General features: G+C 43.5%; 2 protein-coding genes across 2 annotated transcripts; both read left to right on the plus strand.

Moving 5' to 3' along the window:
* The first annotated feature begins 914 nt into the window (after window positions 1-914).
* Window positions 915-3,303, plus strand: LOC132649870 (rhox homeobox family member 2-like). Its single transcript, XM_060374598.1, has 4 exons — window positions 915-930; window positions 1,159-1,528; window positions 2,065-2,110; window positions 3,253-3,303. The coding sequence occupies exons 1-4, from the start codon at window positions 915-917 to the stop codon at window positions 3,301-3,303; spliced, it is 483 nt and encodes a 160-aa protein (XP_060230581.1).
* An 11,814-nt stretch (window positions 3,304-15,117) lies between these two features.
* LOC132649869 (rhox homeobox family member 2-like) lies at window positions 15,118-20,399 on the plus strand. The gene is made up of 4 exons (XM_060374597.1): window positions 15,118-15,184; window positions 15,351-15,753; window positions 18,593-18,638; window positions 20,349-20,399. The coding sequence occupies exons 1-4, from the start codon at window positions 15,118-15,120 to the stop codon at window positions 20,397-20,399; spliced, it is 567 nt and encodes a 188-aa protein (XP_060230580.1).
* The last annotated feature ends 3,077 nt before the right edge of the window (window positions 20,400-23,476 follow it).

The following is a 23,476-nucleotide window of genomic DNA, read 5'->3' on the forward strand; positions in this document are numbered from 1 at the left end:
CTTAAAGAGACACTACCATAAAGGCAACTTGTGAAATCACTAACCTGTGGCATGCTTACAGTTTCAGAGGATAAATCCTTGACCAACATGGCAGAAAGTGTGGTAGCAGGTGGGCAGGCATGGCACTGGAGCAGGAGCTGGGATCACTGGGAGCTTATATCTTGATCAACAAGCTCTCAGCAGAGGGCTGGGGAGTGGGAATGTTCTGGGCCTTTGAACCTTGAAAGCCTACTCCTGAAAACACGCCTTTTAAGGCCACACCTCCTCTAACGTGGCGCTATAGCTCCTAATCCTTCCCAAATGGTTCTACAAACTGGGGACCAATCATTCAAATGTGTGTGGCCATAAGGGTCGTTCTCACTGAAACAACCACAGGATCTGACTTCACTTTCTGTGAAAGTCCAAAGGAAGAGGCCTCCTAGAAAACCACATTGATTTAACGCCCTTTCGTTGCTAACTACCAAGGACTCAGTGTGAAGCACTAGACCAAGAGGTGATTCTCCAAACATTACCCAATCCAGAGTTACTGGGAGACTCGTTTCTGATGCCAGAATCATCTCCTATAGCTGACAACCACCCCTTCCCTAGGAAGGTAATTCACCAAGGTCAGAGGACTCAGCTGAGATGCAACGTAGAAAGCCACTTCTGCATCTCTACTTGCGCAAGGACTGTGCTACCCCTGAAAACACATCCTGCTCATCACAACATCAAACTGCTCTCACCTGAGCACCTCAAGGCTCAACCCACAAAAACTGGTCATGACCATGATGCTAGCACATGTATAGCTGGACACAGTATCATGGAATGGGGTGGAAGAAATCTCTTCCAGGTCAAAGGTCACAGCTGTGTTCTATATCCTGAACTACAACGGAACTGCCTCACATTTCTTTTCAGTTGACAGAGGTGGAACCAAAATGGACAGTAGCCAAGGTATGGAGCTTTACAACATCGATTACTTGTTCATTCTGGGATTTGATGAGGATGAGGGTATAGGGAATGGCCAGTAGGTGGCTTGGAATGAGTAGGTCAGTCTCCACGAGAGTGACCGTTGAGGTTCCAGAGCGACTCGTGAACAAGAGCCAAGAACTGCTGGCTCCTCTGTGACTTCACACCTGTGCTAGGCCCCGACGCCTGATATTTCTGTTTCCCCTGCTCCAGGTACAAACACTTTACCCGCTATAGAGAAGAGAAGAGAGGAAGATATAGGACAGGGCGAGCCGGCATGGGGAGCCACAGCAGCAGAAGGGAAGGAATTAAAACAGTTCAGTGGAGAAGGTCCCTCTGCTGCAAGTGCTGCAGGCCTTGTAGATGAAGGCATGGACCAGGAAGACAGTGACTCTGAAGGTTGCCAGGAGAATGAGCAGGAAGAAGAGGAGCTAGTTCCCAAGGAGGCCATGGAGGGCAAGAGTGAAGAGCCTGTGCCAAGGCAGGTGCCTCGACTTCGCTTGCGCCACAGATTCACCCAGTGGCAGCTGGAGGAACTGGAGCGCATTTTCCAGACCAATAGCTCCCTCAGTGTAGAAGCAAGGTGAGGAGATTGCCTGGCCTCAAGTCCTAGTTGGTAGAAGCCCATGCTGGCCTATGTTGGCCACGATGACTTTCTCCCTGGTCCCCCACATGCCCTGGCTGAATAAAATTATATCTTATTCATTTATTTAATTTTATGTATTTGGTGGTGTGTACTAGCAAATGTGGGTATGTGTAGTGTGTGTTATGTGTTGTATGTTTATGCTCATGCTCTTGCATGCATACGTCCATGACTGGTGTGTGAACCACTTGGCACATGTGGAGGCGAGAGGAAATGTTCAGGGTTAAGTTACATGATCCATCCTGTAGGCATCAAACACTGTAGGTCACCAGGTTTTCAGACAGGCAGTTTCCCACTTAGCCATCTTATCTAAGGAGTACTGGTAGAATTTACTTAAAGCTTCAAGAACGTTAAGGTGAAGGTCAAAGAAGGTGAGGCATGAGAGCAATATCTTCAAGCAATTGTAAAATGTCTTTCCCATATTTTCTTTCATCTATATACTGTTAAATACTGATCATCTTCTATTTTTCCCTCAGAAGACAATTGGCCAGATGGATGGGTGTCACTGAAGCCATAGTGAAGGTCAGTAAACCAAAGAAAGCTTTTGGCAAGACAGCCATTCTAGAACTTGCTTTAAGTCTTGGACACTTTTATCTATGAAATTGTTTTGTTGTTGGCATAATACTGCTTCAAAATGCTTCTGGTTTGCTTCTTATTATGTGTCTGTCTCTGTTTTCATATGAAACATGCATGCAAGTGCCCAAAGAATCCGGAAGAGGACATAAATTTCCCAGAGCTGGAGTTACAGGTGGTAGTGATCCGCCTGAGGTAGATACTGGGAACCAAACTGAGGTCCTCTTCAAGAACAGCAAGTGCTCTTAACCACGGAGCCTCCTCAGAATGACTTTTGACCTTTATGGTCTTTTGGAGTAGAAATGGGTTGAGGAAGCCTCACCATACACAAAGGGCATATTTCAAAGTGGAACATAACTTTCTAATGAAACATAGAGTGGTACTAAACTACTTTGCTTCTTAGACGCACATATAGTACAATGCATGTATTCTATGGATAAGTTATAAACCCATTTTTTAACTTGTAAAAAACATATTTGGCATATATATGCACAGTTAGATTAATTATATGTAGATAAATAGATCCATGCGCACACACATATTCCATATTTAACTCCTTGTAATGACAGCATCCTTCAGGTATGGTTTCTCTGTGCAGTCATACTGGGGTTGTGACATATAAATCATTCAAATGATCATAGCTAAGGGCTTCATGATCCTAAACTAGTTGAAATACTCAAAACTAAGCATAAATTCTATCCTTACAGGAGGAATTTGAATTAGGTGGTAGCTCACAGGCTGACCCCAGCACTCATAAAGCTGATGTAAACACTGTTTCATCTGTCTGAAAATGACGCTCACATCCTCCAATGGGAATTACAGTGGAGGGGGAAACAAGGAGTGCAACCTTTGGACACTTTCCTGGGCTATGCATCAGAGCTGGGGTGGAGACCAGTCCCCCTCCCCCCTCCATTTCAGGCAAGCACTGGACTCTGTGCCAGCCTTAGCCCCTCACAGAATTAGAGCAGTGAGACCCTAGTTTCACTTGTGCCATAGAACTTATCATGAGCATAAAGTTACATGACAGGTTTTCAATTAAGTTCCTAAAAGTTTACTATGTTAAACCACTTCCTTTCTCACGCTTATTGTAGAGATGGTTTGAGAAGAGGAGAGAAAAATACAGGAGATACAAGAGGCTATAAACATTCAAAGAGTCTTCTCGTCCTTCCCAGAACATCTTTCTCTGAAGACTGTGGAGGAGCCCTAGAGTGCCACTCTAGCTCAAGCACCAGATACAGATGACTTTTTTTCTGCTGTTAACAATAGTTCATTATACTTTATTTCTGAAGCACTTGTATTTCAATAAAGACATGAATTGTCAATATGTTTGTTTCATGTACCCTCTCGCTTAGTAAAACATGTGTGTAAGCTCTCAAGGAAATGTCCTTTAAACAGAACAAGGTCTTCTTGCATGAGACGATATAGCTGTGTTGCCTTGGTCAAGCCTTTTATATCACAAGAACTTTCCAAGATGCATAGTAGGTTTTCACTGACCCACATGGTCATCTTGTTTACCTATCATGGTGGGCTCACCCCTTCTACTATATAGGACCAAAAATAAACTAGAGGAAAAAAGCAAGACCCTAGGGGGAAACAGTGCTTATGCAGCCAGAGCCTATTCTGGTCGCAGTGAAAATTTTATTCAACCCTTTTTCTGAGGAACTTCTGTATAAGCCATCCACAGCATCCTTGGGAAGTAGCACAGTCAGTATCATTTCACTTAGGCTGCTCCCCAAAATCTTGTCTTCTTGCCCTTCCCATGGCATACACGGGGCACTGCAGCCACTTGGCCAGAAATCCTGTTGCTTCAAATGGAAGAGAAGAATCAATCCCATCCTTCTCAAGAAGGCTTCTCTCTATAGTTCCCCCAACCCAAACCCAGTAGGCATAGTGTCCCTTTCCCCCAGAATCCAAGCTGACTGATACTTCTTAAGATACCTTTGCAAAGTATACATTTCTTGTGAATGTAGAACCAGACTAATATCTTTTTTCAATATTGGAGCCTCTTAAATAGTTCCTGGTGAATAGGATACCACTTAAACATCCAGGAAACACACAGTTTACTATATATTATTGTGTCCACTGGGAGGCTCTGTGTGCCTGGAATTTTCCAGATTCTGGGATGAGTCAGGAAGCTACTGAGTAGACACTACCCCCAAAGCCCGTAGTCACAATGACATCATTACTGATAAAGAAGCTGACACTCCCCAACCCCATGCAGGGCTGGAATTCCTCAGTAGCTGCCCTGTCAGACTCAGACCCCTGCTGCTTGTACCTCCTGTTGAGATCTGCCCCTCACTTCCCATCCTGAAAACTCAGGCTGATGATCTCAAGAGATGCAAGAGTGGCATCCTTCACTTAAGGGAGCAGAGAGAGGCTTGGAGTGATGCTTGTTCTCAGGACCTAAAGAACATAGCTAACCTATAGCTATCCAGCAGAAGCCTCAACTTCAAAAATGACTTTTGTGATGATAATGTACAAACAGAGGCTATAATTTCAAAGACCATTTCTGTTGCTGTTACTAGAAAACACGTACCTGAAACTATAAATAGAGCTAAAAAATTTTTTTAATAAATGAATAAAAAACCTCCCCAGGGCACATCGTAACTAAAACGCTAAGTATACAAAACAAAGAAAGAGTATTGAAAGTTTCAAAAGAGAAAAAAGTCATATGTGATTGAAAATACATCAGAACAAGAGCTGCTTTCTCAATAGAAGCTAAGTCCAGAAGAGCCAGGAGCACTGTACTCTGAGTTCTAATAAACCACAACTGGCAAGCTAAACTACTATACCCAGCAAAAATATCCACCATGGTTGTAAATAAAAAAAAAAAAAATCATGTCACAAGAAAGGTAGAAGAATTCATGTCCACAAAACCAGTTCTACAGGGAATACCAGAGGCAATATTCCAGACTGGGGAGAGAACAAGCACAACAATAGACTATATAAAGAGAACAAGTAAAGCTATAGTTACTTATAACTGGATGTTAGCCATAAAGTACAGGATAACCATACTACAATCTAAACCACAACTGGCAAGCTAGACTACTATACCCAGCAAAAATATCCACCATGGTTGTAAATAAAAAAAAAAAATCATATCACAAGAAAGGTAGAAGAATTCATGTCCACAAAACCAGTTCTACAGGGAATACCAGAGGCAATATTCCAGACTGGGGAGAGAACAAGCACAACAATAGACTATATAAAGAGAACAAGTAAAGCTATAGTTACTTATAACTGGATGTTAGCCATAAAGTACAGGATAACCATACTACAATCCATAGGCACCCCCCCCCAAAAAAAAGCCAAAAAGGTCCAAGGGAGGATGCTTGAATCTCACTCAGAAGGGGAAATAAAATAGACATCTGAAGTAGATGTAAGGAAGGAACTGGGTGGGAGAGGGTGTAGGAGAAAGGGTGGGGAAGGTGCCAGTGGTGAGGATCAGGTGAGCGGAGAGTTGGGGTAGTGGGAGAGTGAGAACTAGGAGAGATTACAGATATGGGGGGCATTTCAGAGACAGGGAGGCTTCTAGGAGTCTATGGGCGTGAACCTAACTGAGACTCCTAGCAGCGGGGAATATGGAACCTGAAGTTGCCGCTTCCTGAAGTTGCCTCTTCACATAGCCAGGTGGGACTTCCAGTGGCAGGAGGGGGACTAAAGCAACCCATCCATCACACCTTAGACCCAAAATTTGTCCTGCCTACAAGAAGTAGGAATAAAGCTGGAGTAGAGATCAATGGAATGGCAAGCCAATGACTAGCCCAACTTGAGACTTGCCCATGGAAGAGAGACCACCTTTTACCCTATTAATGATACTCTGCTGTGCTTGCAGATAGGAGCTCAGCATAACTGTCTTCTGAGAGGCTTCATGCAGCAGCTTATGGCAACAGATGAAGAGATCCACAGCCAAACAATAGAAGGAGCTAGGGGAATTTTGTGGATGAGTGGGAGGAAGGATGGAGGGAGCTGGAGGTGTTAAGGACACCACAGGGAGACCTACAGAATCAACTAACCTGGGTTCATGGGGGCTCACAGAGCCTGAACCACAAACCAAAGAGCATTCATGGGTGGACCTAGACCTCCCCCCAACTCATATGTAGCAGTTGTGCAGCCTGGTCATCATGTGAGCCCTCTAACAATGGGAGTGGGGGCTATCTCTGACTCTGCTGTCTGCCTTTAGACTGCTTTTCCCAAGCGGCTGCCTTATCAGGCATCAGTGGGAGAGTATGCACCTATTCCTGCTGTAAACTTGAGGTGCTAAGGTGGTTTTGGGCTCTTTGAGGACCTCACCTTCTTGGATAAAAAGGAGAGAGGGAATGGGGGAGAGGGGGTGTGAGGGTGGGACTGTGAGGAGAGGAGGGAGGGGCTGGGATCAGACTTAAAGTGGTGAAAGGAAGGAAGGAAGGAAGGAAGGAAGGAAGGAAGGAAGGAAGGAAGGAGAGAGAGAGAGAGAGAGAAAGCAACACACTTACCTCAGTGGGGAAAAAAGCCTTCCAAATGGTGAAAAAAGTCAAGACCCATAAAGACTCACAGCAGAATTCTAACAAGCTTTCAAAGATGATTTACAATTAATACTTCTTAAATAATTTTTAAAACAATTTTCATATTCCTCCTATGAAGCCAGTATTACTCTATGACAAAATCCAGGCAAAGATACAACACCAAAAGAAAAGTACATGCCAAAGTCCCAGATGAACATACATTTAAAAGACTTTGCAAGCCTCTGGAAGGAAAAAAATGCTCTTGACCACTGAGCCATCTCACCAGCCTCTCATTTTTTGTTTTCATATTATTTCTTTATTTAGTGAAAAGTGGGTTTGTGTGTGAGCCATGTCTTTTCTTATTTGATTTAAAGAGCTAGTGCTTCTCACTTATGACAAGAAAGCATGTCCTTGATTCTGTAACCTCTTTTATATTAAGACTTGCATTTTCTTGACTTGCAGAGGTTGTTGGGACGAGTTCTGACTGTGTTGCTCAGACTTGTACCTCCTGTACAAGTCTCCTGATGTTAAAATTATAAGTGTGTGAGTGCATTGCTGACCTCTTTATTAACCTTTTGATTCTAAAATATTATCTTTTTGTTGCTGTTGCTTGTTTGTTTTTGAGACACGTGCTTGCACTCTAGCCTAGAAAGGCCTCTAACACACAGACTGACCTCAGACACATATGCATGCACTCAAACACTTATACAACCCCACACATGCACACACATTAGCACACTAAACACACATACATTCTCACATGTACACACATATACACCCACACTGTCAGATACATACTCTACCTTACACACGCACTTAAAGTCATACATGTACTCACACATTAACACTCAAAACCACAGTAACAACAACACACTCACACACTAACAACCTCAACTCTCTCTCAAACTCAAAAACTCATATACATGCATACACTCACATAGTCATAATACACTCACACACACCCAGAAATTATCACACACTTTTAACAGACACATACTCATTCACATACTCACAAACACACACACACACACACACACACACACACACACGCACACACGTGCACATGCAAAACACTCATTTGTAGAATGAATTCATCTAAAATATTTTTGTTATCAATTTTTTATGTGTATGATTGTTTTGCCTACATGTGTGTATATGCACTGTGTGCATGTAGTACCGATTATGGCCAGAAGAGGCTGTCAGAGCCTCTAAAACAGACAGTTGTGAGCTGCCATGTGAGTGCTGGGAACCAAACCCAGGTCCTCTGGAAGAGCAGTCAGTAGTAAACTTAACACTGAGCCATCTCTAAAACCCGTATAAATATTTTTTCATTTGGTAAATACTCTTTCAGATGGTGAGGTCATTTTATTCTAACAAAATGACTATTGTTAAAGGATTTTAATACAAATGCTGAAGTGCCAAATGGACTAAAGACCTAAAGGACTAAAGGACTCAGTGTGAAACCTGAAATGCTGAAACTTATGGAAGAACACATAGGCAATACCCTATAAGATGTATGGGTAGGGAAGGCATTTCTGAATAGGACCTCGTTTGCTTAGGATTTAAGACCAACAATTGACAAATGAAAACTCATAAAACTAAAAGCTATTTTACAGGAAAAGAAACAACCTTTTTTTGTTTTTGTTTTTGTTTTCATTCTCTGAAGAATGTGGGAAATTTGATTTGGATGTCATTGAACCAATAAATTGCTTTTGGAAGCCCTTACAGTAGATGAGAATCTTTGCCAGCAGTGCATCAATCAAACTAACAAAACCACTAAAATCAAGAAAACAAATGACCTATGGAGCTGAACAAGGAGTTCTCAGAAAAAGAAATAAAAAATGATTTAAAAGTCTCAGAAGTGTTCAATATTCTTAGCAATCAGTCAAATTCAAGTGAAAAGTACCTTAAGATTCATCTCACGGGAATCGCAATGGCAAAACTCAAGAAAACTGCTGTCAACAAATGTGGGTGATGATATGGGGAGAGGGGACCCTTGTTCTCTGTAGGCAAGGCTGCACACTGATGTGGTCACTCTGAAAGTCAGTGTGGGAATCCTAACACGCTCAAATTGAATCTATCAGATGGCTCAGATACAGCACTCCTTAGTGTATACCCCCAAATCTCAACATCCTCTTCATGCAGATGCTTGCTCATCTGTGTTCGTTGCTGTACTATTCATAATAGCTGGCAAGTGGAAACAGCCTAAATGACCTTAAACTGACAATTGGATAATGAAAGTGTGGTACATATACACCATTCAATACTAGCCAGATGTAAAGAAAAATGAAATCTGCAGGTAAGTGTATAGGACTAGAAAATATTTTATTGAGTGAAATAACCCCGACCTGGAAAGACAAACACAGCATGATCTCTCTCATGTAAGGTTCCTAGCTCCAAGTCTTGAGATGTTAGTACATCTCTTGGAGAGACTGCAGAAACCTGGAAAGTATGCAAGGAGTGGTGGTGCATGCCTTTAATCCCAGCACTTGGGAGCCAGAGGCAGGAGGATCTCTGTGACTTTGAGGCCAGCCTGGTCTACAGAGCAAGTTCCAGGACAGCCAAGGCTACACAGAGATCACCTTGTCTCAAAAACCCCAAAAGAGAAAGATAAAGAAAGACACCAGGCAAGTACAAAGAACCATGGGGAAGGGATAGGATGAGAGAAGAAAACAGCAGTACGTAAATGATTTAAAGGAGAAAATGCAAAAATAGGACGTTTAGTTGGGGAGGTAGGGAAGGAGGCCAATAAAGAAGGAGAGAGTATAGCAACGCTAAGGATGTCTGAAAAAATATTAGTAACTATTTCCCTAAAATTACACAAATACATATGTCTATGTATATACATATCATGTATGTATATATATATATATATGCTTATAGTAACTTAGAATACATATTATACATAATATATTTCTTATGTTACGTTACCCCTCACCAGCTGACAATGCTCCCCGAAAGAGGCATAGGCTATATAACAAAACCCCAATCAATGCCAGGTGTGAGAAACTCCATTTCAAGTTGTTGGCCAGGGTAGTTGGAGACACTCTGAAAAATCTGAAAATCATCTGGCTACTGTTGCTGCCCTTAGTGGCCTCCCAGAACTGAAAGTTAGTCTGTACTGCTGGTCACATGGCACAGTTCACACACAGGTCTTGGAGGAATACCGCTGGATATGATCTGGAAGCCTCCTAACTGTGGAACGGCTTTCATAGGGCCAGAAGGTACTATGCAAGCCACCAAGAGAGAAAAGCAGTCAAGAGTCCTACCCAGCTGTGACTCCTATGTACACTATGACCACATGCAGTAAAATATCCCTTTGTTCAAACCTACTGAGAACATTTTCAAGGCTAGATCACGTTATGACAAAAAGCATGTCTCAGTGAGTTTAAAATTTAAGTGAGGTTAACGGCCCAGTACTTTTTTTAAAAATGGAGATAATAAGCTTTGAGAAAGGAGGTGGATTTTTTAAAAGACAGTGTGGGCGTGTCCCAATCTAGGTTCAGACAAACTCTGCAGCTGAAGATGAAATTGTGGTCTTTCTGCTTCTGCCTCCTGAGTGCTAAGATCACAGGCATTAAAAGACTGAGACTCAAAAATTTTTAAATTGCTAAAACAATCCTCTACAATAAAAGATCTTCCGGAGGTATCTCCATCCCTGATCTTAAGTTGTACTATAGAGCAACAGTTTTAAAAACTGCATGGTACTGGCATAGAAACAGAATGGTGGATCAATGGAACCGAACAGAGGACCCAGAAATAAACCCACACACTTATGGACACCTGATCTTTGACAAAGACACCAAAACCATACAATGGAAAAAAGATAGCATCTTCAACAAATGGTGCTGATCTAACTGGATGTCTACATGTAGAAAAATGAAAATAGATCCATACTTGTCACCCTGCACAAAACTGAAGTCCAAGTGGATCAAAGACCTCAACATAAAACCAGACACATTAAATCGGCTTGAAAAAAAAGTGGGAAATACCCTAGAACTCATTGGTACAGGGGAAAACTTCCTGAACAGAACACCAACAGCACAGGCTCTAAGAGCAACAACCAATAAATGGGACCTCATGAAACTGAAAAGCTTCTGTAAAGCAAAGGACACCGTCATCAAAACAAAGCGACCACCTACAGATTGGGAAAGAATCTTCACCAACCCTTTATCTGACAGAGGACTCATATCCAGTATATATAAAGAACTAAAGAAGCTGAAAAGCAGCAAACCAAGTAATCCACTTAAAAAATGGGGAACAGAGCTAAACAGAGAATTCTCTGTAGAGGAATACCGAATGGCAGAGAAGCACTTAAAGAAATGCTCAACCTCACTAGCCATTAGGGAAATGCAAATCAAAACAACCCTGAGATTTCACCTTACACCCATGAGAATGGCCAAGATCAAAAACTCAAGTGACAACACATGCTGGAGAGGTTGTGGAGAAAGGGGAACCCTTCTCCACTGCTGGTGGGAATGTAAACTTGTACAACCACTCTGGAAATCAATCTGGCGCTTTCTCAGACAACTAGGAATAGCGCTTCCTCAAGATCCAGCCATACCACTACTGGGCATATATCCAAAAGAGGCTCAAGTACACAAAAAGGACATTTGCTCAACCATGTTTGTAGCAGCTTTATTTGTAATAGCCAGAAGCTGGAAACAACCCAGATGCCCCTCAACTGAAGAATGGATGCAGAAATTGTGGTACATCTACACAATGGAATATTACTCAGCAATGAAAAATAAGGAAATCATGAAATTTGCAGGTAAATGGTGGGATCTGGAAAGGATCATCCTGAGTGAGTTGTCCCAGAAGCAAAAAGACACACATGGTATATACTCACTCATATAGACATACAACATAGGACAAACCCACTAAAACCTGTGCATCTAAAGAAACTAAGCAAGAGAGAGGACCCTAACTAAAATGTCCAATCCCCATCCGGAAAGGCAAAGAGGATGGACATCAGAAGAAGAAGAAAACAGGAAACAACCTAGGAACCTACCACAGAGGGCCTCTGAAAGCCTCTGCCCTTCAGACTATCAAAGCAGATGCTGAGCCGGATGGGCAACTGTTGGGCAGGTGAACGGAATTTTAGGTAAGAACTGGGAAATAGTAAGAGCTGGAGAGGACAGGGTCTCCACAAGGAGAGCAACAGAACAAGAAAATTTGAACACAGGGAACTTCCCAGAGACTCATACTCCAACCAAGGACTATTCATGGAGATAACCCAGAACCCCTGCACAGATGTAGCCCAGGGCAGTTCAGAGTCCAATTGGGTTACATAGTAATGGGAAGAGGGACTGCCTCTGACATAATCTGATTGGCCTGCTCTTTGATCACCTCCCTCTGGGGGGAGCAGCCTTACCAGGCCATAGTAGAGGACAATACAGCCACTTTTGATGTGAACTGATAGACTAAGATCAGAAAGGAGAGGAGAACCTCCCCTATTAGTGGACTTGGGGAGTGGCATGCAAGCAGAGGGAGGAGGGAGGGTGGGATTAGGAGGGGAGGAGGGAGGGGCTTATGGGGGGGATACAGAATGAATAAAGTGTAATTGATGAAAAATTTAAAAAAAAAAGGGAAAAAATAATTTAAGAACCTTAAATGACTTTCAAAATTGGAGGAAAACATGGAGTTAGTCAATTGGCATGGAGCACGTCTCGCCCCTGGGGGCAATGGTCTCCTGAACCTACTCAGACCTCGGACACCACCACTGCTAGTTCTAGAACTGACGCAGGATGTTCCAATGAGGGGTTAAGGCTTCTCATAATATTTCCTATAAGCCCACACCTGTTTGTCTATATCCCCCATTTTTATTCATTATTAGCCAGATAGAGCCAAGTAATTGTGGTAATGATACTTGCTTTTTTGCCCAATGCTGGAATGCTAGTAAATTTAGGTATGCCCTGGTTACTCGCATGCCTCACTGGGTTCCTGTGCCCATTGATGCCCCTCACGCTATGACTCTCTTCAGACAGAAAAGGGATCTTGGAACTACAGCCACCATTGTTACTACCATCTCATTGGCGGCTGTTGGAGATACCACCGGGGCATTAGCCATGAGTCATACTGGGCAGACTGCTCAGACCCTGAATAATCATTTATCCAATGTAGCTCATGCCTTAGTTGTACATAAAGGAATTAATGCTCAACTAAAAGGAAGCTTGATGGTGTTCAATCAGAGGATTGACCTCTTGCAGGAGCAAATTGATACCCTATGGCAATTCGCTCAACCTGGCTGTCAATGAAAGTATGCTGGACTTTGTGTCACTAGCATACAACATGAGAATTTTTCCTGTGCTGCAAATCTGTCTAAACAATTGTCGAGCTATATTTTAGGTAATTGGACTGGAGAATTCGATACTACGATGGAGCAGCTGAGAGTGGCCATTGTCACAGTAAATTCTACCAGAGTGGACGCAGGACTAGCCACAGGATTATCATCATGGATTGCTGCAGCCATGAATCATCTGAAGGAATGGGCGGGCATGGGAGCGTTAGCAGGCCTTCTGGTGTTGGTCTCCTTGGTTTGCCTGTGGTATATATGCAAGATTAGAGTCTCACAACAGTGTGATGCAGCCTTGATCATTCAGGCCTTTACAGCCATTGAAGCAGGACATTCTCCCCAAGCATGGTTGGATACCATAAAAAGCTAAAATGATACACTCAGGATGCGAGGCTAAGCACTGCACTCAGGGTCAGCCGCTTTGGACCCAGAGAAGAGCATGTCTGATTGCATGTGGGTTGATGACCCAGGTCCCGCCTCTGAGAAAAAGGTATCGGACGGGTCTGATGCTCTTTGGGTAGATGACACCTAAATGAACATCGGTACAAAGTCCCAATTTATTTCTAATATCAGAGATCAGACCTCTACTCTTGCCTGATGCATCTAAAACAAAAAGGGGGAACTGTAGAAAGCTGCGGAATGCTATGCCTTAAAGATGGAGCTGGTTTCCGCCTTCCACCTTCCCGATGGTGAGTGCTCTCTGTCACGAACAACTCCACATTTGGCTAAGGCCGAGGATCTGGTTGCTTCCATGTATGTGGACCTATCTGCATTGCCCACGTGGCACGCCTGGGTTGGCTACCCAGAGGCTATTTAAGCTGTGGGCTGGCTTTCCCCAGGGTCTGAGGATTGTTCAAAGTTCCTGAATAAACTGCATTGAAAAAAAAGACTGAGATCCTGCAGGGCCTCTGCAGCGCACACCTTTGATGCCAGCATTTGGAAGGCAGAGGCAGCTGGGTCTCTGTGTTTGAGAACAGCGGTGTCTGCAGAGTGGGTTCCAGGACTCTATGCAATAATCTACATGTCCCAGCAGAGGGAAAAACGTGCCTTTGCAATCTTAACCAGAACTAGAGAGAAAAAAAAAATATTCATAGCAACAGTTTACGTAGCAAAGAACAGAATTCTGAGGTATGCCTTTTGGTGGGAGAAGAACTCCTCCTCTTTCACCAGGATCGCACAACACTCACATCTTAGAAAAGGAATTGCCTGGAGACACCCTCCTTCTTCGGGGCTCTTTGTAAGCTCAGAGAGACCAGAACAAGTTGGCTGCCTTGGGACCAGTTTGACCACATACCAATGGAGGGTCTGCTGGACTGACAATTCCTGAATGAAGACCAGCACCTCTCCTTGACATTTTGATCATTCAGAGAAAACATTAGAAGGGCCAATTCAAGAAAAATATAGGTTACCGCAGCACAGATATGACAATTCCCACAGCTTTAACGAGTCGTAATGGTGCTAGCAATCCCCAATCCACGCCCAAGCTCCTGGAAAGGCAGAACATGGAAAGGTGACAGACGCTAACTTCGCTTTCTGTGAATGCCCAAAAGGGAGAGACCTTGTGGATAATCTTATCAGTCTAATTTCTCTTCTGTGCAAGTGACAGGTGCCTAGGATGAACAGCGAGGCAGTGAGATTATCATACCTGGTTCTGACTGTTCTGGAAATCACGATGCAAACCAAACCGGCCTGGAACTCAGAGATCCGCATTCTTCTGTTGCCTGAGAACCGGGATTAAAGTCGTGAAAAAGCACCCCCACTTAACTAAGAAGTACTCTAAAAAACAAAAATCTTACAAACTAACAGCACAATACAAGTCAGCACAGTTGGCTATCACCCGTTCCCGAGGAACATAAGTCACCAAGGCAAAGCTGCAACTTGGAAAGCAATATACGCATCCCTGCAAGCCTAAGTACCATGTCCTGCCTGAGAATGTGTCCTGCTCATTGCAGCACCTGCTCTGCTTTGTACCTCAGGGGCTCAATCAACCCAGAGCGGCCGGAGGTCAAACGGATTCTAGGATAGTGCACCCATGATTGGATACTTGGAAACCTGCACTACCGCCCCCAAGGGCCAGAGCAGACACTCTTCCTGGTTGAGAAGAAGCTCTGCTTTCATAACCTCTGGAGCTCCGACTCAGAGTCTGCTGAGGCAAGCTGAAAGTGAGCATTCAGGACATGGAGCGTGCAATCCCCAACGACATGCTTCACGAAGGACCTGACAAGGAAGAGGAGCAACTGAATGGTCAGTGCGTGCTGGGAATGGTGGGTTGGCGATGTCCATGAGGGGGACTGTGTCCCGCAGAGGCGTCTGCACAGGTGCTGTGTGCTGCGGGCTTGCTGAGACTTCACGGCACCTTCGCGCAACCCTAGGCCCTGACTCCTGGGTTTGTCTGTTTCCCGCGTTCCAGGTGTGAGGGCACAGATGGTCTTGCTGGCTGGAGAGGGGAGAAACGAGGAAGAGAGTGGACGTGGCCAGTCTGGGTCGGGAGCTGCAGCAGCAGAACGGGAAGGAGCAGAAGAATTAAGTGGAGAAGGTCCCTCTCCTGCGGGCGCTTCAGGCCTCATGGATAACCACAACCCAGAGGGCACCAGCAGCAGTCGGCAGGAGAATGAGAAACAGCCAGGGGAGCCAGTCCCCAAGGACATGGAGGTCGCAGAAAGTGTGAGGCATGTGCCAGTGGTGGTGTCCGGTGTGCAGCCTGTGTCAGTGCTTGTACGCCACCGTTGCTTCCAGCACAAGTTCACTCCGAGGCAGTTGCAGGAGCTGGAGCGGATTTTCCAGCAGAATCACTTCATCGGTGCAGAAGAAAGGTGAGCCGACAGCCGGGCCTGATGTCCAGTTTCTGGCGAGCACATGGCAGTCTAGGGTGGCTGGTGGCTCCCTCCCTGGTCTTCCTCCTGCCACCCCTTTAAAATTGCATAGGATTTACTTGTTTGTTTTATTTCATTTGTGGGTGTGGGAACGTGTTTCTGTGGGTGTAGGTGTCACGGGACACGCGTAGGGGACAGAATACAGCCTGGGTTAGTCTGTTCTCTCCCTCCACCGTGGGTGTCCCAAGAAGAAACACAGGCCATCAGTGTGGCTTGCAATCACGTTGCCTTCCGGGCTATCTCCTCAGTCTGTCTCTTATCCTAAACAAAAGCCACTTCTAAAACCAAGGCTGCCAGAATCCCGTCCCCTGCACCAGTGTGCTGGCTGAGTGTGAGAGTTGTGCGAAATGGTTGTGCTGGATAGCTTTATGTCAACTTGATATAAGTAAAGTCATCAGAGAGGAGAGAAACTCAGTTGAGAAAATATCTCTGTAAGGTCGGCCTTTAAGCAAGGCTGTAGGGCATTTTCTTTATTAGTGATTGGTGTGGGAGGACCCAGCCCATTGTGGGTGGGGACATCCCTGGGCTGGTGGCCCTGAGTTCTGTAAGGAAACAGGCTGGGCAAGCCACGGGGAGCAAGCCAGTAAGCAGCACCCCTCCTTCGTGTCTGCATGATCCCCTGCCTCCAAGAACCTGCCCTGCCTGAGTCCCTGCCCTCCGTGCTTTTGATAAGCTGTTCTGTGGAACTGTGAGTGGAATAAACCCCTTACTCTCTCTCCATGTTATTTTGGTCATGGTATTTCATCACAGCACTAGTTTTTACTTCTTTTTTCTGTTTCTCTCCCCATAGAAGAATAGTCCATAAAAACAAGATGAAATGCTGTGTGTTGTGGCATCTTCCAGGAATCCCAGTGCTAGAAATACCAAGCCTGGGCTACAGGGGTAAGAGTTCCCATGGAACCTGGGCCACTGTCTTAGTTACTTTTCTCTTGCTGTGATAAAACACCATGACCAAGACAACTCATTTTTAAAGACTTTATTTAGGCTTGCTTACAGGTTCAGAGGGTTGGAGTTCATGACTATCATGGGATGGAGCATAGCAGCAGGCAGACAAACATGGTATTGGTGCAGTAGCAGAGAGCTCACATATATGAGTGTGTGTGTGTGTGTGTGTGTGTGTGATTTCTTTATTATTAGTAGTAGTAGCAGTAGTAGTATTTTACAATTTATTCATTCTGTATCCCTCCTGAAGCCCCCCCCCCATCTTCTTCCTATCCTATCCACCCTCCCTCTTCCTCCCCTATGTCCCTCCCCTAGCCCACTGATAGGGATGGTCCTCCTCCCCTACTCTCTGACCCTAGCCTGTTGGGTCCCATCAAGACTGGCTGCATCCTAGTAAGGTCACCCCACCAGGGGTAGGTAATCAAAGAGTTTAGGACATGTCAGAGGCAGCCCCTGCTCCCCTTACTAAGAAACCCACATGGAGCCTGAGCTGCCTATGGGCTATATCTGAGTAGGGTCCTAGATCCTTTCCATGCATGGTCCTTGGTTAGTGCATCAGGCTCTGCAGGAACCCTGGGGTCAGATTTTTTGGGTCTTCAAACAAACAAACAAATAAAGAAACAAACACACTGTTTTTGTATAGTTCTACCTGGAATTCAAGCGCACTGGAAGGGAAGGCAGGGAGATCAGTTACATAAGGAGTTCCAGGCCAGCGCTGTCTCCAGACCACTTGTATTTAGGGGGTGTTCCACTTGCTTGAGTGATTATTTCTTTGTTTTCTGGTTCTCTCCTATGAAGTCTTACTCTGTAGCCCAAGCTGGCCTGGATCTTACAAGGCCTCTTGCTTTAACCCTTCCCCCCATGATGGAAATCCAAGACTTGGCAGCCAGTATTGTGAAGTGGTTGTTGTTTAGTCATTGTTTCATGTTCCTTTTCTACTTGTTGTAGTCAACTTTTATCCCTAGGCCTGGTACGATGACTCAGTGGGTAAAGGCACTTGCCACCAAGCCTGAGAGTCTGTGTTGAATCCCCAGGACTCACACTGTGGAAAGAGAACAGACTCCCATCGGTTGCCCTTTGATCCGCACAGATGCACTGTAGCACAAACACACAAATCCCTAAACCTCCAGAAGGCATGCACTAACGCACACTCAATAAATTAAACAAATAAACGCATTATTCCACTGATGATCAGTAGGGGGGACATTCTCCTGAGTTAAGTAAACATTTGAAATCTTCAGATGCAAAGCCAGCTGGTGGTCGTCCATTCCAGCACTTGAGAGGTAGAGGCAGATGCATTTCTGAGTTTGCGGCCAGCCTGTTTACAGAACGAGATCCAAGACAGCTAGGGGTACACAGAAAAACCAAAAACAAAACAAAACAACAACAACAACAAAAAAAAAACAAGGAAAATAAACTTGAAAAGAAAAAAATTCTTAAGCTGTCCTCCATTCGTCTGTCTTCTTTTCAGCTTGCGCTCCAGTCCTGACAAAACGCCTCATACAGGTTTTTCCTGTTTGTGTTTGTTTTGTAGCTTTTGTTTTATTATTTCAGAAAGTCTCCTGCTTCTCATCACCTGATTTTCTTCTGAGAATTTTGCGGTATTAGTGGTTTTCAAATTGCTTATTAGGGATGTGCTTGGGTTTTCAGGTTTGTTAGTGGTGGATGATAAGCTAAAATTACCAGTAGAAATTTTTTAATCCCTCAAAATCTTCAAGTTGAATGTCACAGAAGGTGAAAGATGGATCAAATATTTAAAACAAATGTAAAGAATCTTTCACATATTTTATTTCTCCCAAAATGTCCAATACTTAACAGCTGCCATTTTTGCCCTCAGAAAACAGCTGGCAAGATGGATAGGTGTGACTGAAGCTAGAGTTCAGGTAAGGAGAAGAAGACAATTTCATAGGACCCCCCCCCCCCCACTCTAGAACTTGCTTCTTATCTTAGAGACTTTTGTCCTGTGGGTAAAGTTGTGCTTTTTTTTTCTTGTTTGTTTGTTTTTAATCTCATCATATTTAAAATGACATTTTTAAAGAGGGTTTTGTTTTTTTTTACAATTTTTCATTCATGCGTATAGCTGTTTCTATGTCTGTATGCAACATGTGTTTAGGTACCGTCAGAGGCTGGAAGAGGATGTCAAATCCCCTGGAGCTTCAATTATAAGTGTTCGTAAGCTGCCTTATAAAAGAGCTAAGAACCAAACCTGGGTCTCCTACAAGAGCATCTAGTGGTTTTAACTCTTTAGAGATACCTACAGCAGTGTTAACATGACCCTTGAGCTTTATGGTCTCTGGGCATAAAATGGAATAAGAAAGCCAACCAACTAGAAAGGCTCATGATGGAACAAAACTTCTGAAAAGAACACAGAAGAGATACATATGTATCATACATACATGTATCCTGTAGATAAGTTATGAATATGTGTACATATAAAATGTACACATTCTATGTACTAATAATTGTATTAAGAAAATATTGATATACAAATTCATATATGTACACACATATATGTATATAAATAATTCCTTCTAACACTGATATTGTTCAGGTAGAATGTCTCTGTGGAGATATCCCATTGAGGTTATGACATACAAATTATTCAAATGAGAATCATGTTAGTATGGCTAGGGGATCCCTGATCCTCAACTATTTGAAATACTGAAAACTAAGCATAAATTCTAGCCTCACAGAGGCAATTTGAGTATGTGGTTAGTTCACAGGCAGAACTCAGCTCTCATAAAGCTGATGTAAGTGCAGTTAGGCAGAGATTGATGGGGATGGGGAACGCCTAAGAGTCCACATGCCTGGCCCTCCTGCTGTTTTGAAGTGCCAAGTGAAGCCACACAGATAATGTAGCATTGTAATTCTCTGTAGCGTGCCAGTGAATCTGCTTGAAAATGCTGCTAATGTCCTCCAGATTATGGTATGGTACGGTATGCTATAGTATGGTAAGGTATTGGTATAGTATGGTATGCTTTGGTATGGTATGCTATGGTATGGAATGCTGTGATATGCTCTGGTATGCTATGGTGTGCTGTGGTATGCTGTGGGTTGTTCTGGTATGCTATGGTATGGTATGGTATGGTATGGTATGGTATGGTATGGTATGGTAAGTTATGGTATGCTATTCTATGGTATGCGATAGTATGTTGTGGTGTGGTATGTTATGGTAGAGTATGATATATTATCTATGGTATGGTATGGTATGGTGTGATGTGGTGTTATGGTATGGTATGGCACAGTGTGGTATGGTGTGGTATGTTATGGCATGGTATGGTATGGTATGGTATGGTATGGTATGGTGTGGTGTATAGTGAGAAATACAGCATGCAATGGTTGCACATTCATCCAGAGAATATTTTGCAGTATTGGAAACAGAAGCCAGAGCCCCCACAATCTAGACATGCACTGTACTCTGTGCCAGCCTTCAGTCCTTCACATAATTAGAGCATCTAGACCACAGGCTTTTTGTGCAACACAATATTAATATATAAATTATAGAGGGCAACTAATGTGACAGCATGTATTTTCTCTTTATAATCCCTTTGAAATACTGAGACAGTTTTTTTTTTTTTTCTGGCATGTTGTAGAATTGGTTTAAGGGGAGACGAGAACAATACAGGAGACAGCAGAAGCTATAAATGCTCAGAGGTGCTTCTTTCCCTGAAGACTGTGCAGGATCGTAGAGAACCAGCCTTCCTCGGGAGCCAGAGGCTGACAGTTTTTGTGGCCACCAACACTCTTACCCCTTCACCACATGAATGTTCAATAAACTGCTCTATTCTCTGTACCTTTCCTCCATTTGTTTTCAAGAATTAGCAAGATATGTGTATAAGTTATCAAGGAACTGTCTTTTAAACATGATGACAGTGTCTCCTTCCATTAAATGACATCACTGACTCAGCATCAATATGCCCTGTGTATCAGAGGCACTTCCCAAGTACCATCCTAGGTTTGCACTGACTCACATATTCTTTTCTGTCCCACTATCATGCTGTACACACACACAAACAGACACACACACACACACACACACACACACACACACTTAACTTGTCAGATTCCAAATGTGGAAGAACGGAAGGACAAATCCCTAAGGAGAAAGTTATTTTCAAGCAGAGCTAATTCCACCTACAAGGAGAATCTGGTTCTAACCTTGGACTTGAATTCATGGGAAGCAGGCAGCAAAAAACATCTATCTCTCTGCTCCCAGTCCTTCCCCTGCTCTCCCATTGTCTGAGGCACCCAGGGCACTAGGCATGACTCTGCAGGAGGTCTGTGCAAAGACTAACAAACAATCCAACCACTAGAACCCATCCCATCCAGGAGGCAGGGGCACTTCCTTCTCTTTTGTGTCCTAGCCCCTGACCAGGCAGCATATCATCTCCCGTCCCCAGAGCAGAAGTTGACGGACACTCCTTAAAGTGCATTTTCAAACTGTGTAGTTCTCACGATTTCAGAAACAGAGTAAACAGAGTTTTCCTGTAAAACTCTACAGCAGTTTCTGATAAACTGAGCATGGCTTTAAAAAATTTAAAAAACGCCCAGTGTAACTTCATTATTCTTTCCATAATTCTGGCCCTGTGTAACAGTCAGACAATAAATAGTGTCAAAAGGGCAAGGCAAAAGCAAAACAGAACATGAGGACAAATGCTGTCGTGGATGAGGGGAAAGACAAACATTTGTTCAAGGCTGGTGGGAGTGCAAACCATAGCAGCCACTACTGAAATCAGTGTTGACTTCAAAATGCAAAAGCAAGACCTATATATTCCACATGATCCACCTATAGCATTCTTTGGCATATACTCAAAGAACAGCTATATGACAAAAGAGATACCTGCTCACCCGTGTTTATTGTTGTTCTACTTACAATAGCCAGGGGATGGAGATAACCTAGCTGTCCAGATAAATGGATAATGAATACAGATATGATATAATATTATTCAGTTTTATGAAAACGAAATTATGAAATTTGCAAGTAAGTGAATAGAGCTAGAAACAAGTACTCAAAAGAGTGAATTAATCCAGACCCAGAAAAGTAAGATGTTTCATGTTTCTCTCAGTTATGGATGTTAGCTTTGAATCTTGAAATATGTATGTGCCATTTGGAATACCCATAAATACCAGAAAATTAGGAAGAGTCCGTAGTTGGGTAAGAGGGCCTATCATGAAATGGGAAGCAGAATGCACCAGTATATGTAGTTAGAAGGGAATGAAAAAAGGGCAGCTAACACAAAAGACGTTTCTAAAACGTCATATGGAAACCAACCACATAGAAGTTTCCTAAAATATATACATACACATACATAAAAGGATGTTTAAAGAAAAAAAAAAAAAAGATGTCAAATGGAGTTACCCAGGGATATACCCTTGTTGGAAACAAGAAAACAGACTTATTTTAAGTACTAACATTTTGTTTTCATAGTCCATTTAATCAAGAGGAGAAACTAAATTCAAGGTCCCAAGCTCTAGGGGAGCTGGGGACTCTCCAATAGCTGAACGGCTTCTGTTGTAAGGAGATAGTTGTCTGAGTACAACATCACAGGGACAACTTGTAAGGTGACAGCTGTCTGAGTCCTGACATCTCAGGGATAACTTATAAGGAGATGGTTGTGAGTTCAGACATCTCAAGGACAACTTCTCCATCTTGCTGGCAGGGTCAAACACGTTCATATTCCCAGGCCCAGGAACCTAATCCTATACTGACTGATAGGAACTCCCTTGCTCAAGTCCTTATGTCAACGTGTGGTTGGACAATGCTACAGCCCACCTCACTCCCCATCCCTTTATGGTTCCATCCCCTTAAGTACACTATACATCATCTCTTCAGGGTAGCAGTTTACCTCCCAAGTCTGTTCTATGGCCCTGATCTGCCAGCAGTGGCTGGATTACTAGAAATTTTGTCATCCACATTGACCAGGTGTTCGGGTTATGCTGGATTGAAGTGGACCCCACAACACCCTTTGCATGCTCATAGGCACCATGGATAGCCCATATGTCACCCATTAATAAGGGAAACGATTTCTTTTGGCAGAAGGGAACCAGTTTCAAAAGTTTCTAAGGAATTTGGGCTTTTTTCTACCCACCAAAAGGCCTTCTTTCCTTCAGGCTGAGCTCAATTCCGGATCTTTAGAATGTCTTCTGAAGTGTGGGGAATTGGAATTTCCTTTGGAACTGACAACAACCTCTTTGGAAATATAATTGTGAACCTCACTGAAATATCTTAGTGTAAGCTGCAACTTGCTAGCCTTTGTATGATCGTTCTCAGGCTGGCTGGAGGCTTTCCCTACCTGCATACAAAAATGACATTTAAAGCTCCAAGTTCTCTTAATGGAGATCTTCCCTCGATTGAAATTCCTATTACCAAAAGATCAAACAATAGACCAGCAATTATAGCTGAAGTGGGGCAGATGCCTGAGAAGACAGAGTGTATGAATTGGACATTGAAGCTACAACTAAGAAAACAGTCTCAAGAGAGTCCTCTGCACTGGAATGAACTATTACCAGTCACTTCATTAGGAATTAGATCTACTGGGGAGAGTGGATCCAGGAGGACAGAGGGCCTACAGAGAGAAGAGCAACCATGGGTGGGAGCATCTCTGTGACAAGCAGGAGATCTATGACGGGTAGGCTTCTGGGAGGATATGGGGGTGACTAGCTGAGAATCCTAATAGCAGGGGTCATGCATGGAGACTGAAGAGGACACCCTCTAACTAGA

This window comes from Meriones unguiculatus, chromosome X, assembly GCF_030254825.1.
Source record: "Meriones unguiculatus strain TT.TT164.6M chromosome X, Bangor_MerUng_6.1, whole genome shotgun sequence".
Classification (NCBI taxonomy): Eukaryota; Metazoa; Chordata; class Mammalia; order Rodentia; family Muridae; genus Meriones; species Meriones unguiculatus.

What these genes read in the sequence shown, in the direction of transcription:
- LOC132649870 (XM_060374598.1), top strand. An exon ending in TCCCTCAGTGTAGAAGCAAG is followed by an intron (nt 1,529 to 2,064) that starts GTGAGGAGATTG and finishes TTTTTCCCTCAG; the next exon opens with AAGACAATTGGCCAGATGGA. An exon ending in TCACTGAAGCCATAGTGAAG is followed by an intron (nt 2,111 to 3,252) that starts GTCAGTAAACCA and finishes CGCTTATTGTAG; the next exon opens with AGATGGTTTGAGAAGAGGAG.
- LOC132649869 (XM_060374597.1), top strand. Translation starts at nt 15,118, where the DNA reads ATGGAGCGTGCAATCCCCAACGACATGCTTCACGAAGGACCTGACAAG. An exon ending in GGAAGAGGAGCAACTGAATG is followed by an intron (nt 15,185 to 15,350) that starts GTCAGTGCGTGC and finishes CCCGCGTTCCAG; the next exon opens with GTGTGAGGGCACAGATGGTC. An exon ending in TGACTGAAGCTAGAGTTCAG is followed by an intron (nt 18,639 to 20,348) that starts GTAAGGAGAAGA and finishes GGCATGTTGTAG; the next exon opens with AATTGGTTTAAGGGGAGACG.